At 34.4% G+C, this 20,590-nt stretch overlaps 1 protein-coding gene across 3 annotated transcripts in view; it reads right to left on the bottom strand.

Moving 5' to 3' along the window:
* Positions 1-480: 480 nt before the first annotated feature.
* Positions 481-20,590, bottom strand: part of puc (dual specificity phosphatase puckered) — a 206,406-nt gene continuing 186,296 nt past the window's right edge. For 2 of the 3 annotated variants that reach the window (XM_085956346.1, XM_085956347.1), the window contains exon 5: positions 1,631-2,007. In XM_085956346.1, coding sequence (XP_085812472.1) covers positions 1,760-2,007 — 248 coding nt within the window. In that variant the 3' untranslated portion in view covers positions 1,631-1,759. Of the gene's footprint in view, positions 2,008-20,590 lie in introns of all 3 variants that reach the window. The other variant, XM_085956345.1, reaches the window with a different exon arrangement.

The following is a 20,590-nucleotide window of genomic DNA, read 5'->3' as shown; positions in this document are numbered from 1 at the left end:
TAGATACACTTGTAAAATATACTAATAATAACTCATGAAGTACAGTGGCTTTTAAAAATAATTATTAATGTATGGTTTCTCACGTTAAGGCCATGCATTAGTTGAGGCACGGTCTAAAAAGATCGTTGCTAGGCGATGTGCGGATTGCGGGTCGCGGGTGAAAATGACGCCTGTCAAACGAAATATTATTTCTCATATAAATCCAACATACGTCCATTTTATGTTCTGTTTATTATTCTATTAGTATCAATAATAATATATTCATTGACATGTTTTCTTTTTAAAGTAAATGGGTAAAGTTTTTAGTCATCTTTACACGATTTTAGAATTAATTGGCCCGTCGCCATCACGCAGCAAAGTGACGTGCGTCCGACTCCACGTTCTCTCAATGAATGCGAAGCAAGTACAAATTTTCGTCGCGCGTACAGTTGAACATTATTTGGCGTTTCACTGATGCGTCACCTTAAACTTTTCAGTTATATCAGTGTATAAAATTGAAAGAAACTTTCTTTCAAGCGGTGGATATGGTACCTACTCGATTCAGGATATATTGATAGGATAATTTTAATAGTAGAAATTTAAGTTATATAAAGGCCAGCCATTTTGCTGTTCCTTGGTTTTGCAAGTTCAGAAATATGTTAAACCATAACCAGTATTCAAGTTGTTATCCGTAAAAACAAAAAATAATATAAAAAATTAAAATCTGTACATGAAAGCCAGTACATATTTCATAAGTCAAAAAGGAATATAATATTTTATACATCAAAAAACGGTTATTAAAAATTACAGACGATTTTTGTTAATTTGACTTTTTGGTTTTAAGAATTTCGGGTCTGATTAGACTTCAAAAGGAATTGGCTATGAACGATATGATATTCATTTTCGGCAAAATCGAACATCAGACACACCGACTCTGAGTGACCAAATATAATCTATCATTATATCCATAATATGTTTTGACTTAAACTTATTAATTTTATAAAATAAAGCTACATCCTACAATTATAATTATAGTATCAGTTCGGGTGGGTTTTTCTCTCTACTCATTTAATGTAAGTATAATCTTTTTACATGCACGCAAATTAACAGTTAATATAAATAAATAAAGTCCTTGTTTAGTATACAGACACAAACAGAAGTATGCGAGGGTACAATAGCTATGAAGCATAATTCCACCGTATTATATAGACGAGCCCATAAAATGTAATCATTTCACTGAATATGCCATACAAAAGAAGATAGTTTGATTGTATGAATGTATACACCTGGTGCAGAGTTCCTATGATATATGACATCATAATGAAAGACTCACCTTCAGAAACACATAGAGGTTGCTATACCAAAAGGGTGTAAAGGATTGTTTTTAATGTAGTTTGTCTTCAGCATCTCAAAAGGTGCACCAAGAAGAATTATTGCAAGTAAAATATTTCAAATTGCTCTCCTATATACTTGCTAATTGTCATTTATGCCATTTTAACTTAACAAACTCGACATATAAGATAAAGGCTTAGAGCCTTTTTAAAGTTTCAATCTCACTACCCCACATTCCGCAAAAGGCACTGACTTCCATTTGTGTCAATATGCTAAACAAGTACCATAAATAATAATCCTCGTCTCCGCCTGTCCAGTGGGCTCACGCATCTTGGTGGCGCGTCCGTTTGGCCGGCGTCGAGGCCCCAATTGTTTCGTCCGCGGCGCTTGGCTTAGCTTCCGGCGACGCTGAGTTTCTCCTCCGGCGTCCCGACGCCTTGGGCATTCCTCACGAAGGCCCGGCCGTCGTGACGGGGGTGGCGGTTGACGCCCTCAAGGTCTGTTCTAACTCCACCAGCTGGCCCATGAAGTTGAGGTTGGGGGAGATGATGGGGCGGGCGACCTTCACGACCTTGTACGCGTCCACCATGGAGAGGTGCTGGTACCGCATCAGGTACGCGATGGCTATCGTCGCGCTGCGGGAGACTCCAGCTTGGCAGTGGACTAAGACGCGGGTTCCAGATTTTCGCGCATTTTCTGGAAATAAAAGAAAATAAAAACGTTATTCATACATCAAACAGGGAAACAATTAGGATGTAATTATAATTCGATCGCATAAAACATGCTTCAATATACATATAATATACATATATATATATACGACCGAATTGTTTTTAGATTAATTGAAATTAAAGATACTAAGGATCCTAAAATAATTATATTATTAAATTTACCTACGTATACAAACATATTTTGTAAGCAAAAAAAATGTCTTAATAGTTCGTAACCTAATGCTCCAAATATATAACCAGTCTTATTGATAGGTAGGTACATAGTATAAACAATATTTCTTTGAATAAATCAATGAGTAACGCAATGTCCTCAATTCCATTTAAACACTGATTTTAATCATTCATCTTACGTAATATTTGCCAAAAAGGATCTATAAAACAAATTCATAGAATTTTAATAATATCAATATCCTTTTATGAGATTCATTCTGACTCACTTCCATCGAGAAAATTCAATACTATCTTACGATTGTTTATAATAATAAATAACGAGCCGAACTCGTTACATAATAAAATAATGCTCACACTACTATAACAGATTCGTCCAGATTTCAGGATTTTTTATATTCGAGTTTTGCATATGGCAACGTTATTTTATTTCTAGACGAATAATAATGTTCACAAGCAGAAACAGCCGATCAATAATTATATTGACAATAACATGTATCGAAAATTGTGACGTCGATACGCCAATATTACGTAGGTTTAGTATTTACGTCAAAGCTTTTTTATATTCTTCACTGCAATCATAATGAGATATCGCCGAGTAAGGCAAGTAGGTGTATGTACTCTCACGCAGTATGAAGTTTTTTGTTGGACTAAAATAATATTATTTCGCTATGAAAATAATAATTCCCATCCACGTAGGTACATAATTAGCTGAATCATTACAAACGATTACTACGCAAACGTGAAAACAAATAATGACGTTTTTAGTATAAGCGGGTATATTTGCGTACGAGATTTTCCGAATACGTCACGAGTTTTCTGCAGTAAATAAAGCCTCTTCTAATCGCGCGGAATAACAAACACTCAGTTTAGAAACTCTAACAATAATTACTTATTTAAGTTCATTAAATCATATAATATTTACTAGTGAAAGAGACTTTCTAATGTAATATGTAGCTTTTAATAATCCAAGTCCAGGTCCAATTAGTACTAATTTAAGGATTTGAATGCATTTTATATACTTTACAAGTTTACAGCGACCTGCTACTGACAATCAATAATTAAGACATATTCCTTGGTATAATAATATTCTTTTCAGCATTCATTTAAACAAAATATTAAGTTACGAAAAGGTTTATTATAGGTAAGTAATATATCACACGCGGAAAAGAAAAGAAAATACACCAGTTAATAATATTATAAATACCTGATATAAATTGAATAAAGCAAGTACAGTTTAAATAACTTCATTTGAGAGGCCAAAATCTTAATTGATTGTTTTAAAAAAATCGTTGTTTTCTGGAAGCATTTTAGAATTCAACGTACCGCTGTCGGCTTTATATCGTCAGATGGCACAAAATGCATTTCGTGTAAAAAAAAAAAACTTCCTTCTATATAGATATAAGCCTAAAAATATGACATTGAAGCAAAAAATGGACCTCTGGTCTACTGATTAAGTTAGTTACAAATTACTTCCCAATGCAGGTTCATTTACAGAGAACTCATGATAAATGCAATGTCAGTAGTATAGGTAATATTCAGTAATATAGATTGATTTCAATAATAATACTTGATATACCTAAGTAATGTTTATGTTTTTCACCAATTTCATTCGAAGCACGGAGATGAATCAAGAACAGACAACTGCCTGGTATTATTTTTGCCGTACACCTTAGAATATTTGATCAACTTATACTAGGTACTTATATAGAATTTATTGCATTTTTTAACGTTGTATTCAACTGTTTGTGTGAATAACACTCGCATATTGTCCCTACTTAATCTAATTTATTATTGTTTGAATTAAAAATACAGAATTAATATGGGTTACTCATGCACGTTTGTGCAATATTTTAGAGCAATAAACTCTTTATACTATGTTAATTTCCACACATAAAAAATAAAAGGTCTTGCGACCACTGTACAAAGCCTATTCGTCGCGGGCGTACTATTAGTATGACGCACTGCATGCAGAACCACAATAATACAATCCTACCATAAAAAAAATCATCGACAATAAAGCACGCGGATTTCATTTTTATTCACGGTCAAATAGTGCAACACGCATCAGCCTTTTAATTTTATTCTGGCGGGATCTCTTTTCGTTCTGCAACGCGAGATGGCATGACGCATCCGGGAAATAAAAAATGGCGACATCTTGTTGACGGTCCTGCAGTGTCAACAAACAACACGGGATAATGCGAATGCCACACAGAGACTTGGCATTTGGAAAACAGAAACCTACTCTGATCATGTTTTGATAATATGAATTTAAAGCAACTTACGTGAGTCACTTGAATGAGTGAACAGACAACGGAATCCTCCAAACTCAAATTTCTTAAAATAAAAGAACACAATAAGTAACCAAGTCGTTATTGCACACCACTACACATATAGCAGTAAATATTTATCACTAAAAAGGAATGAATAAGTCAGTACAATGGCTTAGTTTAGTCATTCATTAATTTTACCGCAGCAGTTAGAGAATTAATTATACATTTTACCCGTTGTTGTTTTTTTTTATAAGATAATTGAATGCGTATTATACAAGTGGTAATAATAATAATAATAATAATAATATGAAACAGTGATAGAATAAACAAACTACTTATACCTAGGTTGTTATGAAAATTTTGGTTTTCAGTATAGAAAAGTGTTTTACGATTTCTTCACTGATTAGCAACCCCGTTATATATTGCACAAGTACCTAGGTATATCTTTATTATTTTGTCTCAACGACAGTACGATACGTGAACAGTATATTGCTGCTTCCAGTGACGATCAGTAATAAATAGCAAACGATATACAAAATACTGATTTACTTTGCGATTAATTTATGAAAATTATTGGTGTTGAATTTCTTATATTTGTGTGCCAAAAGAAAGGGGAAATAATAATGTCTACAATCAGTACGTTTCAGGACATCCAAAAAAAGGTTGAAATTTCGATGGCTTTAAAATGTAAACTTATAAGTTCCTGAATGAAATTTATTAATGAATATTCATTGATTCACCTCTCATTTACAAATATAATGTATTGTGATTATTTTGAGATCATACCTACTCATATTTCCCTTTATCACACAAATAGGTATGATGGGGCGGTATTTTTAAGTGTATATAACTAGTTGAATTTCTTTCATAAATAATTATTGTACCTATAGCCAACTGTTTCAATTTTCACAAATAATCTCTCCATGACGGCTGGTAACTTAATAATATCGAAAGAAAATTAACTTGTCTATCATAGAAAATACAGCTCTGTAAATACATAGGTATGAACACTAATACTCCAACGAAATACATACACGAAGGTAGTAAGAGGAGCGCAAGGCTGTATTTAATGTATATTATATTTTCCTCTCGCGTCTCTCACCTGCCCTCCCACAATGGGATACCCGATACAAGCGCTGCCTACTTAACTAAAGTCTTATCGGCGATAAGTGAGCTTTTATTATTATCATAAATATAATGACGTAATTAAATTTTACCACCGGACATTACAAAGTATTACAATGGTGAAGTAAATAATAATATTATGATCGACTTAAGTTCAAAACGGTGATGTTAGAAGATGAATAATTTAGGAACTAAAGATTAAATTAAAAGCATTCACAAGTAAATAAAAAAAGTAGAGTAAATTGACTTCATAGCTAAATATGCGAGTATAAATTGTACATACTTAATTGTTTTAAAATGATCCATTATTACTATTTCAAGTAGGTATTGATATATCTTTATATTTATTATTAATGCTGTTGATGTTTGAAGAAGCACATGTAAAGACATTCACAAAATATACTTTGCTATGTTAATATTAACAACATTTCATGCACATGAGTTCCTGGAATGTAATCCAATGTTAGGAATACAATACTTATAACTTTACATAAAAATCATTTAGAATATATTTGAACCTTTTTTGCATTCTTATATGGTGAAAACTGCTCATAGCTCCAAGACATTGGTACTTAGGTATATGCATTGTTCCGCAAAAAACGATCCTGACCCGGAACATGGTTGAGGTAAAACGTGATGCTTAATGTCACGAAATTTTGTATGAGCCGTTGACCCGATTATTTTAAAACGGGAAAATTAAAACGAAAGTAGCTTTTGTAATAAGTCACGTTTAAGTTTCAAATAATTAAGTAGGTATTTAGTAAATCGTAACATGGTAACATAGATTTATACTTACAGGAAAATATGAATTAAGCTTAGCAATATATAGTGGATATAACATTATTTCAATTATGTTACTTACAAATAATCAATTAAATACAGTGCCCAATTAATAAATATATAAGTTCTGGCCAATCCAAACAGAAAATAGACCGATGCAAAAAAACATGTGTGTACGTATTTATAAATTGTAATATTTTTTAGCCTTGCAATCAATAGCTCAGTTGTCGTGGGTACAACTTTATAGCACGTTTGACTGCCATGCGATGAATCATCGCCACAAGTAGAAAACAGCTGTGAAAAATGGACGAACATCGCGGAAAATACCAGTTCGAGACAGAACAGTTTTCAATGAAAACTTGCGCTAGGCAAAGTGTGGACGGAAAGCTTATCAACAATGGAAACGTGTCGCCAAGAGACTTTCTTTTCCATGACTTCTTACATAAAGTAATTTTCCATAATGCCATTCGTGACGGGCGCATTTATGGAGTAAGTACCTGGATCATGCCGTCTATATTGTGATAAACTACGACCGAAAACAGCTCTACACAGTTAAGTAGTACCTAAGTTTGGTATTAGTAATTAAAATAAATGTAGTTATCAGTGCGGTCCATAGATGCTGTAGATACATCATAAATAAGCGATGCACTTATCGTGTAAGTAATTCATTAAAAATTAACACACGACATTAATTGTTACAAACCCCTCAATAGTATGTAATAAATCGTTGGTACGTACACAGGTATGTATTTTTTCAACACATTACCTAAAATCAAAAATCATCGCACGTTGCAGAGTAATTATTTCATGTATAATGTAATAACTATAATGACCGGTCAATAGGACATTTTTAACTGAAATAAAATAATTGGAATAAGTACTACACACTATTGTATTTAATCTTACTAATTAATAGATATGTTTTATATTACTTTGAAAAAATATGTACATACATATTTTTTATACTTTATATTGAGCTGTGTCAATCGCCAAACTCACGAAGTCATAAATAATGTATAAAAACTCTTGTGTATTAAACTGAGACTTGGTTGAATTGGAACGAGTCTCGTGTTGTATTCATCGCGAAAACTGGTTCTATCTTCGCACCAGCCGGTCGGCATAAGCGCGGCGATTCAAGCCCGGCGATAAGACTTCTCGGTTTCCGGTTCTCAACAGCCTTCGGAGGCCGCGCGGCTGCCTGCACTCGGATTGAACCCAGACTGAGGAAATTTAAATTATATACGTCTTGGAAATTTCTCGGGGCGCACCTTTAATGGTCGTTAACTACGGCAGTGCACCGCACAATATTATAATGCCTCTCCGTGGCTGACACTTCCTTGGTTGCGATCATACGACAGCCGTTCAGACAAGTGCACTTGAAAGACAACAAATATTGTTCTATAGTCGAATTTGCTCTTTAGAAAGCTTTTGTTCTTTGTTCTGTTATTAACTTAAAACTATTGACTAATATTATTAGAGTTTAAATACTTTATTTTAGAAAGATCTTTAGTATCCTATAATATAATAAATTGGCAGAATCACCCATCATTTTCACGTTGCGATCGGCAGTTATTTATCAAGACGTTAATTAAATGTCTATCTTTGTAACTGGGCTTCTTACGTGGGCAAAGTCGATGCGAACGCGATCGCGATGCGGTTTGAAGCGATACGACCCAAAACGATGCGAAGCGGCATCGTTGCCCTACGTGTAGCTGAGTAACCAGCTGTCACCATCGCACATTTATACAATTTGTTTATTACCATGGTAACGCCTAGAAATATTTAGATGTATGTAAATAATTATTTACCTCCTATATTTATTATAAAATTGTTACCATGGCGACTCCACTTCGGGCAAAAATATCAAACCGTTTGATCGCGTCGCCGAAGCCCCGCACCGCATCGCACCGCTCACCGTGTATTATCTGCACGTAGGCCACTACAGGTGGCGAGGACTGTTTGATATTTTCGTGCCGCTCCGCGTCGCGTCGCATTCGCATTGACTTCGCCCACGTAAGACGCCGCCGTAAGGGTCGAGAGAAAATATAGCAAGCGAATTAAAGAGGAAAGTATTTATAAGTTTCTTTGAAGGTAAGGTACATACTTTAAATAGTTTTTTAGTGAAAGTATGTAATATAAAATGTATTGAATCATTAATATGTCTACTGACGACATAATCTATATATTATAATAAATGGTGAAGTAAATTTGATCAAAGTAAGGGATTTTTTTAAATTTCGTCATGACGATCATAAATTGAGAAATCAATTCTAGAGTTAGGTAATCTCCGTGGCATGTTCCCGACGTAATATCAAGACCGAAATTTTAATATTCCACATACTTACCTACTTGACAACAAATATATTCAATGTGCGTTAATCAAACAATAAAATTAATACCTTCGGCCGTCGATGTACAATTTTTTTCGACGACATTCCAGAGACAAAAAACACGGACAGTGTACCTACTGCCGGACGGACGCAAACGGGTTTTCGATTGGGCAAAAAATGTATAATATATTGATAATACAGGTATTTGCACACTCAATTTATTCCTTATAAGCCGAAATGAACCAGGTGTATTTGTATGGTGTGTACCTCCATTCGGAGTGCCGTGTCGTTTTATCTTATACTGTAAATAAAAATAAAATAACATCACCGGTTCAATGAGATACTTGCGATCATTCTACATGCGTGAAGACAATTAAACATTGTATACCATTGGAAATTATTATTAAAATATTAACATGACTAGGTAAGTATTCTGTCGCCATTCAGCTTTTTCGCAAAACAATGTGAAATCTAAAAGAGGATATTTTTCTCAATGTTAAAAAGGCTGCCAACTTAAATGACGAAAAAACTAATTTAAAAATCGCAAGATATGTGATAATTTTATAGTTGATTGGCGTGATGGTGTTGCAGGTGGATGGATGCAGCAATAAAAATAATAATGAAAAAAGTCAACAAGAAAATAAGGTGTTATATTCATAACGAATAGTTTCCATCAAGAACTTAGTAATTTATGATAATAATGGATTACTCCAGACGGCATCACTTAAATTCTTAAATAAATACAAAGCTGGTAACCATTTCTTGCCGGATTTAATCTCATCTTCTCATCCCTTCAGATTCATTTAAAAAATCTATGATTTCTTAGCAACAGATTTTCAAAATATATACATGTGTTTTCAAGAAATATGAATACCTATGTGGGTGGACATTGTTCGCGTAAATGAGAGCAATTTCATTTTTATGAAAACTAAAATAATATGAATTAAGATAGAGCCTTCAAGTTTAATATTATAATATTCAGTCAGATGCTTCGATATAATACATTTAATAATATGTAGGTACTTCCACAAATAATTTGTAATACATTCTTCTCTATGTTAAGTGGGCACACACGTCTTAATAACGTAGGTCGTATAGGCAGTTAAAATAAATATTATGTAGGTAGGTATGTTATTTTCCGTAAAGGCAATATAATTAATTCGATTGCAAAATACGTTGGTAACATTCCAATACGGTTGTTTTGAGATTTAAATGTAAACTGTATCGGTGTAGAATGGACAAACGTTTTGCAATAATAATCCACTCGAGTTTATGAAATAATATAAAATACTTGCCCGAGGCGAATTCCGACGACGTGAATTGATATCATATCGATAATAGTAAGTATTAAGTTGTATCATTAATTAGTATAACGCCTTGTTTCGAAGGTTTCCAAGCAAACTACTAGCAATCATTATCAATAATTATCATCCAACGAGAGGAAATTGGACAGACTGATATCCTATTAATGACAGTGCGTAATAACTTCGCAAGATAATATTCAATCAATATAATGCAATACTGTCTTATTAAGGCATAGTAAATATGATCTACGAAAGAATTACTTATACCTACCAAAGGTTTGTTCTAAACATATCAGTGCTGCAGCGAAAATTATTCGAGTTGTTAAAAAATCGTTTTTGTAAGTATGTTATTAATCCAAATTTTTACATTGTGTAATGTACATACGTCTCAGTGTTGACATATTAATTCTCTGTGCTGACTATATAGTACGAAGGTGTAAGCATTATAGTAGATATGGTACTATAATAATGAACATGGTCGGTATGTTGGAAATCTCGTCCTGTTATGGACTTTATGGACTTCCTATTTTATTAATATATTATTATTATTATTTTTAATTCAGCATCCCCAGAAACATATATGTAATTACATACCTAACTTGTAAAAATATTAAAATAATTATTTTTTTGGCTGGCAATTTAGGAAACACGGTAAATTTCAGGTGGCTCCCCCTTCCAGTCGACGATTGACATGGACATGACGCCTATATAACGTAATGTATCAAGTCTGGTGCTCTCATCACACGGTGTAATTTTTTTTCTAAAAACGTTACTAACACGAGCGACCAACAGGAATTTAAGGAGTCGCCATAGTAACTAAAACAAAATATTCCACTCGCAACAAATTCGGCGTATAAAATCTGACATCATCTTTTGGGGTTCCGACTCTCCAAGCAACACGGGCAATAACAATACGACTACGTCATCGACTAGCTCCTGAGGGCATAGCCATAGCCACACAACATTAATATTATGTCCATATAATTATCATAAGCAGGTTAATATTGATTGGATCATTGTTTAGTTGGACTGGCGAATCGACTATAAAAAAAATGTAGGAAATTCCGATATCTAGAAAGCAAAAGAATCTCTCTTGGAGTTAGATGGTTGACTGGTTTATCCAACCACTTCGCCCACTGTCTTGCAATACAATAATGGATCATACACAGGTGGAATTCTTGATGTACCTATATTTCATAACTGTCCGAGCCGGACATAATTAGATACAATTGTAATAAAAGCGTTTTATTGACGGCAAAATTGTATACTTACCGATTATGTTATCTTTTTTACCATTTTCAATCATAAGAAGATTATAATGGGCCTTCACAGATTGGAGGATGTATTAACAGGTTTTTACGAGAAATGGATGTTAGCCACTTACTCAACCTGAGGTTGGGTCCAAATACAGATTGGCATGATACCGCTCCGTAATCGTTATTCATTTCCAACGAAAAATAAATTAACCGATAAGAAGGTAGGTAGGTACTATGACAACTGAATTATAATTCCAGATGTTTTCCCAATTAAGGTACCTAAATGTAAATAACTGGTAGTCCAATATTGCGGCGATTTAGGCAGCCTATACCTATAAAAGGGCAAAATAATACCAAATACTCACCGTATCATGAAACAAAACCTTAAGCCTACGCTTCTTCTTAACTCATTTATAATAAGTATATGCCTTTCACGTGTAATAGAGGCTTTGGAACTTCTCTTAAAACACGAATTTAGAGTTTTATTCTATAACGAAATGATCATTGATCATTCGTCGAAATGCATAGGTGCTTAGCGCAAGGGATTTGAATTATACACGTCGCTGGCTTATATATATGTAATGTTCTTCATTTATAATGGCCTACATTGATAGCCACGTTATTTCGATGTAAAATACTATTTTAAGGTTAGCGTTCTAATTTAGTGGATACATAATAGAATGTCGGATAGATTAGACTGCTTGATCCAAAATGAATTTATCATTGGATTTTTTGATTCGACCGTGTATGAATTTCACATATTCGGAGAGGTAGGTAGATATGCCTTCGAAATCGTTCTCTAGTTTTGTCATGGGTGTATCAGTTTGCGAGAGATTACTATGCGTGACATCACCGTGTAATAAAGCCACAGCTCACCAACTAGGTATGTAGGTTCACTTCGCGCCGAGCCACCCGGTCCGAAAGTAGATAACATCATTTTTTTTTTATAAATGAAACAGTAATCCAAGAAAAACCGCAAATTTAATAATAATACTTGTATAATGATGCGGGTTTTAAAATGCGACAAAGAGTCTGAGATCAGCGATGCATTTGACACGAGTGACGACATATCAAAAACACTATCATAATTGGTAGGTATTCCATTGTTTAAGCAAGTATCCATAGTTAAAACGAATTTGATTCATCAATTTTTATATTGTTAATAATGCATACAATGATGAGACTATCCCTATTAATTTCCGTGATTCTTATAGAACAGTGATTCCAAAAGTGATGGCAATTGTCCGTATGGGGCATGGGCTAGGTTGGGAGACAGTAGGATTAGGATATGTACCTACCTACCTACTCAAAAGTGCAAACAATACAAGTCGTTACTTCTCGCCTGCACCAGCATGAATCAATCGTGTATTGGAGGCATCAGAAGAGGTGCGATGCTTATTATTTAAATGCACAAACATCGCATTTATATACGTTTTGATCAATAATATGACACATTGTGTCATTTTATCTGTTTTATAAGTGGTGTTACATTTGCTTTTCTAATAAGAAACATAATATCATGTACAATTAATTGTTAATTGTTGGTCGAATTTGTGTTGATGAAATATATAATAATATGGTCTAAAATGGGGGCGGTAGCCAGAAAAGGTTCGGGAAACTCTGGTGGCATACAGATATTGTATGCAAATATCAATTAAGTAGCCTAGTCCAAAAAATGGGGCACTAATTCTAGTAAGTGGTTTTCGCATTTTTATTATTATTTTACAAATATCTGCTGATAAAATGATCCACATTATTTACAAAGTCATAAACCGTATCTTACGAGATGCTGTTTAATAATCACGTTAGTGATAATAAAATATAGTTACACAATTGATAAGAAAAGCATAATTTCTTAACTAAACAAGTCTACAATAAATCAACAACAAAATGGTTACCTTACACGCTCACGTCATTAGTATAGAGTAGACTACTTAAATAAAATTTACACACTAAAATACAAAGGTAAACATATTCGTTGTTGTTGTTATTATTTATTATAAATGACAAAACTCCAGGAATGACGTGCAGGAATTATTAATTGTAATATTCTAAATGTTGTCTACTATAATCAGTGTTGCCATCTTTTTCTATGCTGATTATAGTACAAAGGTTGTAAAAATTATAGTATTTCTGTAAAAAATATAGTACAGGAACATTTTTCGGCTTAAATCCTTTAAAATTATAGTATTTTGGCATATTTGGCGTAAAATTATAGTATTTAACATTTTTTGCAGAATCAAAATTATAGTATTGTACTATAATTATAGTACGGTTGGCAACACTGACTATAATAAATAATGTAGGTTGACAACCAAAACGATCTACACCATTTAGACCGCAGCACTGCTGGACTGCCTGTATGAGAAGCTATAAGTTATAGAGATGGCATTTGCCATCCCGTTTTTGTTTTCTCTGTAATACCGTGTCGTTTCTTATCTTGTCTTACTAAGATGAACTGAGTTTGAATTGAATTGAAATGGAAGTCATAAGAAATTATTTTTTTCATTAATCTTGAATTTGTCTCAATAATTACTTAATCTCAATGGAAAAAAAAACAATCCAGTCTTGGTTAATACTAAAACAAAATCTATTAACATACATTCACCGAATAAATTCGTATTTCTAACAACAGGGTTGTACACTGTACCACAATTTTCTGTGGTATCCCTGATATTATAGGTGTTGTGTTGCATTCACTAAAAATGTTGACATAATGTGCACCGTCGGTATTTCGTGGTGTTGCTTACAGATTGTCCAACACACCAGCTATTATAATAATATTGATATACACAGACTTAATAACTTTGATATCTCGCAAGAAGTGTGGCGTAAAGGCCGTCAGATAGGCCGCGTCTAGCTTTCTCGGCATGCGCCGCGGGCAAGGCAGCGAGCGGTCGGCTCGGGAACCGGTCGTTCGCGAACGCGCTGAGTCACCAATGTTGCTGGTCGGTGAGGTCCAAAGCCCCGCCGTCAGGGCCGCAGAATCAGACTCCTGGATCCCATATACGGCGCCAATTCGGAGCCAAGGTGAGAGGAGACGAAGCTCGCAGAGGAACAAGACGAGAAACAGTTTCCGCAACCCCGTATAAGGAGGGTCCTTCGCGGAGAAGTGGATTATCGTATTTCACCATCATAAATGATTCGGAAGTAAATATAATTTATTTATATATTTCCGCATAATAAACAATATTATTTTCATTGGTGAAAACACTGACAAAGAAAATTCACGAAAACTCTACGGGATATGTATCTTTTATAAGTTGAATCGAGTTTATGTAATTGTCATTCATTCATTAGTATTGTAATATTGAATTGAAGAAGACTTGATAAGCTACGTATTAATCTACTTAGTAAGAAGTTATACAGATAACATAATATGGAAACTGAGACAAAATCATACATAGATAAATGTCTTATACCTATTATCATTTTGTTTAATTAGATTCACCTTGATTTTTGACATTATAACTATTTGATCCCGAACTATCAGAGGGTGACCACTTGACCGTTATTACTTATTAAATTAGATACGATTTAATATTAACTAAATTAGAACAGTAGTGGCATAATATTATTCTGATTCGTCGTCACTCCATCACTCCACGGTGACTCAAAAAATATATTACCTACATAAAAGCAGCAAATACGATACACATGACGTGTGATAAGTAATGATTTTATTGATATTATACCAACAGAACATACTATTATCATCTCATCAGTACAAATGCAAAACTAATTATGACGAAGTACATAAAAATATTAATTACCTACTCTATTGTGCATCAAAAATAATAATACTCAATAAACAAATTTTTGAAAAAAAGTCTTATAGAATGACACGGATATAAATAATAAGGAGCATGATATTACTTATTAACTAATCTACCTTCTTAGCTTAGGATGCAAGATATCAGTGGCAGACTCCAATATGGACGATTATTTGAAGCGTACCTTCTTAAAAAAAAAGTTAAAATACCAACAGATATTGTATCTATTCTCTAAGCAACTCATCAGTCATCTGTCTGTAATTAAAGATTCACATAGGCATAGATACATTGTATGCATGTCTATCGATTCTTCTACAAACATATACAAAGGCTTGGTATAATACATTTTTTTAAATTTTGTTTTTGAGATCGGACGACTGTCTACTTTACTATATGAAACGGCTACTGCTTTATTACAATAATTATTCCTATCTACCTATGCGCACTAGCAATGTAATTTTGGATGGATTAGGCAAACTCCGGATGGCTCACCGGACAAGAAGTCCAACTATCGAAACCGAAGAATTTTTTTTAATTACCTTTTTCCCCGGCGGCTCTCGTGGTGCAGTTGGTAAGGCGCTCGCCTTCCACCCGAGAGTTCCTGGGTTCGATTCCCGGTCATGACAAAAACATTTATGTGTTTTTCTCAAAGCCTGGGTGTTTGTGATTGTTCAAAATTACTAACAACCACCTTGTACGAAAAAGCAAGGACATGGTTATTAATAATTCTAAAAAAAAAAAAATTACCTTTTTCCCGTAAATATGAATGTCCTACAATTTTTTTTTCCAATTACCCATTACAGCCTACCTTACTTCAACCGACAAACTTCGCCGCGGCAAGATATTAATTCAATTCAACTACTATTGTTAAGATAACCGTGTTACTATTTTTTTTCTCCTGCGGCACCAAAAAGCTGTTGATTTGTTCGATAATTGACAGTTCTATCTTAGTCATTTGATCCGATCACTATAGGCTTAAAATTAACAGGATCAGAAAAAAATATTTCAACGACAAGCGAGTTTTCTTGCCCTGTCCGGAATGTTTTCGCAACGTGCAACGAACGGCCTTTACGCAAATAATGCCTATACGACACGTCGTAGTAAACAAACCAAAGAACGTTCTCCGCCTTTCTATAATTATGTCGCTTACCAAAATACAATAAATAATATTATCCATGCCATAGATTTAATAACACAATAATATTATTATTGTGATACACGATTTTTATTGCATGATGTACACTACACAGTTGCAACACTGACAAATAGAACGAAAATAAATAACAAGATGAGAACACAAGAAAGAAATCTGACTCACAATAAATAATTATAAATTTATAATACATAATGGAGTGAAACATTCGAGAATCAACGTTGATCATGACGTTAATTTTGGACAACGGTTACTCACTTAAAAATATGTAAGTGTATTGTTTTGATAAGAAATAATTGTTTACAATAATCGTTGAGATAAATCTCTCTTATCTAACTATTGTAATACCAAATACCACATCCTATTTATTGTAACAATACTTCCGACGGATGTTCGAAAACCCACACAGGGCTCATTTATGACTACACAACAAAACTACCGAGCTAAATCACCTAAATATTGTGTTAGAAAAAAATCACGCAGTAGGTATAGTATCTTCTTATACATAGATTATTTAACTTTGTATTTTAATATGAAAACGAGTCGCACATACACTACTACCATTATAGTTTACAAAGGCATAAAGCCCACCAAAGCGGCGCTCGGTGCGCTCTCTACGAAGTAGGCCCCCTCCCACCCGCGCATTACCCTTCACCTATGTAATAAGGGGCTCAAGGAGCACAAAATAATTATTATTATCAGCGTCTCTCATAACAAAGCAATAAAAATATTTTAAAATTTCTCGGGGCTTGTAATTAATATTCACGATGACATCATTCTACCAGCGAAATATCGGACACGCAATAACTAAACAAAGAGTTCACTGTTATTAAATAATGCCATCTCGCCCGTCTATCGACGACGCTTCTAGGAGCGTGATTTTGTTTGCCTTGTTCAATGAATGGACTACGTTGTATTTTCGTTAATTCGTGCCGCTGAGAAGCCACACAACGATGACTCATGGGGCGGGCGGGCACAATGCGTCGTCAAATCCAGTGTGCGCTGGCGTATTTGATTACGTTGTATTTTCGATGATTCACATAGAATATGCGCGAGTGCCCCGCAAGCCCGCTTTAGTGGACTTTATGCCAAAAAGGCCGTTGAAATATATTAATATTACTAAGATGTGGATGTGTGCAAAGAAATTAACTGTAAACTATAAGTATATACTCAGTTATCTCATAGACTAGACTGACTAGGACTTAAAATATACTTTGAGACAGGTAATCGTTTTCAAAAAGCAGAGAAGTCGTGTGTAGTCAGTCTTCTTTGACGCATATGATGGAAACGATTCGTTATACTATATAAAAGAGGGCCTCGAAACAGTTCAGAGCAATTATACAATAATGAATAAATTAAGTGTACCAAAAAAAGATGCGCTAACTTGAAAAATGTTTGCAACTAACGTCAAAGAGATATAACGTAATCACTAAAATTATTAGTGTCAACATAACAATTTTTTTTTAAATTACAGAATGTTATACTAAGAGATAAGTATGTACATTGATAATTAATTGAAATTTATGGTTTGTTATTTTGTTTTTAATCGCGGGGGGGGGCTCAAAATTAGTTAACACCTCTGGCCTTGGCCCCAGGTCCCATGTCTCTAAGCCCGCCACTGTGTGTAATATTTTGAAAAAATACATCACCATAGCCAGATGCGCAGTGCGGAAGGACTGGTAAACGGTTTACGACAATAAAATATTATAATCGTTCAAAGCAGAAATAGAATAAAATTCTCAATGAGGACGACCGGCAACATCCGCCGCTTGAATGAATTGCGACCAGTCAGCGAGTAATTCGACCATGTCCATATGTTGTGAAGCAAACTCTCCATTCACACACGATAAGCACAAAAAACGAGACCATTCATCGTGTTGAAATTAATAAAATTATCACTAGAACTGGGGCAGAATTTCCACGAAGAATATGAGCGAACGCTGTCACAGATAACGGCATATTATCAATAAATTGCCAGTGAGATTTAGTCTTCTTTATTTGTAATCTTATCCCAAAAAGAAAAACATAATCTTTTTTGATTAATTCTCTTCCTTCGCAATCCCAGTTCTACACACAATATTAACTGTCAGTCTTCTGGCATATTAATCTGACGACACCTCTTCGCATGAATTTCGTATTTGCTAATGGATCACACGATTTTCGGTACCTATTCTTGATCTTTTCCCCGTCGACTAACTAAGTTACATCCAATTTTTGAAACAAACCAGTTAAAAAACAAATTCGTTGAGTATTCTTACAGAATATATTTTCTCAGTTTACGTTTTGATGGTTTTATGACATTTTCCTACAAACTTCGTCACAAATCATGACATTATATCGGACCGGACCCATCCCCCTTAGGCTGCAGACACACCGCATTGCAGGTGACGTGCGTCGACGCAGGTCTTATTTGATTCCATTTACATCCGATTAGAATCACCAATTAGATAAAACAAATCAAACTGGTGATTCTAATCGGATGCAATTGGAATCAAACAAGACTTGCGTCGACGCACGTCTACTGCAATGCCGTGTGTCTGCAGCCTTAGGGCGTGATGACCCCTTCTTATGCCATTTACACCACGATGGCATATTTTTAAGAGAAATGAATGCTATTGCATTCATAACCTTATATATGCATATATGTCGCTTTTCGACGCTCCATTGTACCTATTTTCATTACCGAATCACATTTGTACATAGGTAGGTACCCTCCCTTACAGAATAAATACTCAAATATTATGTTTGAACCTAGCTTACTCAAAAATAACCAGAATGGACTTAGTTCACTATGCTTGTGAAATACTCATATAATATATCAGATTAGACAATAGTGTAGTTAGTATCCATGCATTTTTGTGAATTTTGTTCAGTGTGTGAAAAAAAACTATACTACCTAGTACCTACCTATCACCCGTGAGACAATCGCGAAAATAACGAACGATAGCAACATTGACTCGGTTTCGCCTTTCACTCGCTGAAATTCGAAACGTCTCCGGAATTTAGAATGCAGTCTTTCGCAGTTTTTATTTGGATCACGCGAATGGCCAAGCCAGTGTTTTGGTCGGATAAATTGCGTATCGTGGAAGCAGGACAATAATGCAATACTACTACTGAAAGTGAATCATACAAAAAAAAGACAAAAGAAGGTCGGAAGTTTCTTTATTCTAGTCATGCCCCGAAGAAGTTACACAATAAAATTTAATTATTAATGGATATTGTTATTATTCTAACGTTTTGTGTATAAATTTAGGAGTCTTTTGCAAAATGTGCAGGTGCGTAAGTACCTACTGCTGTATCTACGAAAAAATATTGATCTACCGCTGATCAACATCGGAACAATACCTATGTCCCGTTTTGCTATAATATTATTACTTATAAGTATTAATAGCCATAAATTGTCAAATTTATTGTTAAGAATTAGCCCAGGTCTAGCCAATGTATGCAATGAAGAATAAAATGAAGCCTATGAAAATCGTGGATCACAGACACAAATGCAAAATATGAATTCCACAATTTATTATTCATACGCTGATTTTAGGTCCAATCAAAATTAATGGGAATTGGCTTAGGGCGCAGACACACGGCATTATTCATTCCAATCGGATGCAATTGGAATTAAATAAGACACTGCGTCGACTGCAGCCTAAACGGAACGTCTAAATACTGTAATATAGTATGTTGTCCATTTAAAAAAAAAGGATACTTACCTTGTAAATACATCGAATTACCGAGTATTTATTAAGTTACTAAATACCTAGGGTAGAAGATGAATGATTAAAGATTACAATAAAATTAAATAAAGCTACTGAGTGAAGCAGTATATATATATAAGCATATATATATATATATATAATAAAATTGATTTAAAAAGCGTGTCTAGTGACTCAAAACTACCCTAACAAGTAAGAACATTCATGAAAGTTTCCAGAGAGCTTAGTCAATCGTGTCTCCCCCAAACGATTAAATCGTTACATTATCAAACACCACGTGTCCGTCGAATAAGCAATCCAGCGTGGAGCATATAGCAAAAGCAACAGATGTGACGAAGTTGAATTGAAAAGGGTCTCTTGATCGAGGTCTATCCGTTATGAGGTCATGCCGCGCTGCTCCATATGCCACGCAGTAACACCGTTGCGAGCATGCGTCATCGGCAATTAAGCATAATGCACGCAATAGATTCAACGAGTAATAAAAATGCATTAATTGGTTATCTAATAATTCCAAACTTTAACGTAAAACTTTGTTGCAATTCGCAAATCGTTATCTCTTTAACTCATCAAGTGGGCTCGATGCTCTGCTGGATATGCCTCTCTATCCTGGTTATTTCAACCCTTCTAGGTCCCTAATTACTTTTAGTTTAAGAGCGACCCTGTGGTCAGGCTG

Source organism: Rhyacophila brunnea, unplaced genomic scaffold (assembly GCF_057557595.1).
Source record: "Rhyacophila brunnea isolate RB1 unplaced genomic scaffold, BYU_Rbru_1.0 scaffold_6, whole genome shotgun sequence".
NCBI lineage: Eukaryota > Metazoa > Arthropoda > Insecta > Trichoptera > Rhyacophilidae > Rhyacophila > Rhyacophila brunnea.
This window is presented reverse-complemented; position numbering and strand designations above follow the sequence as displayed.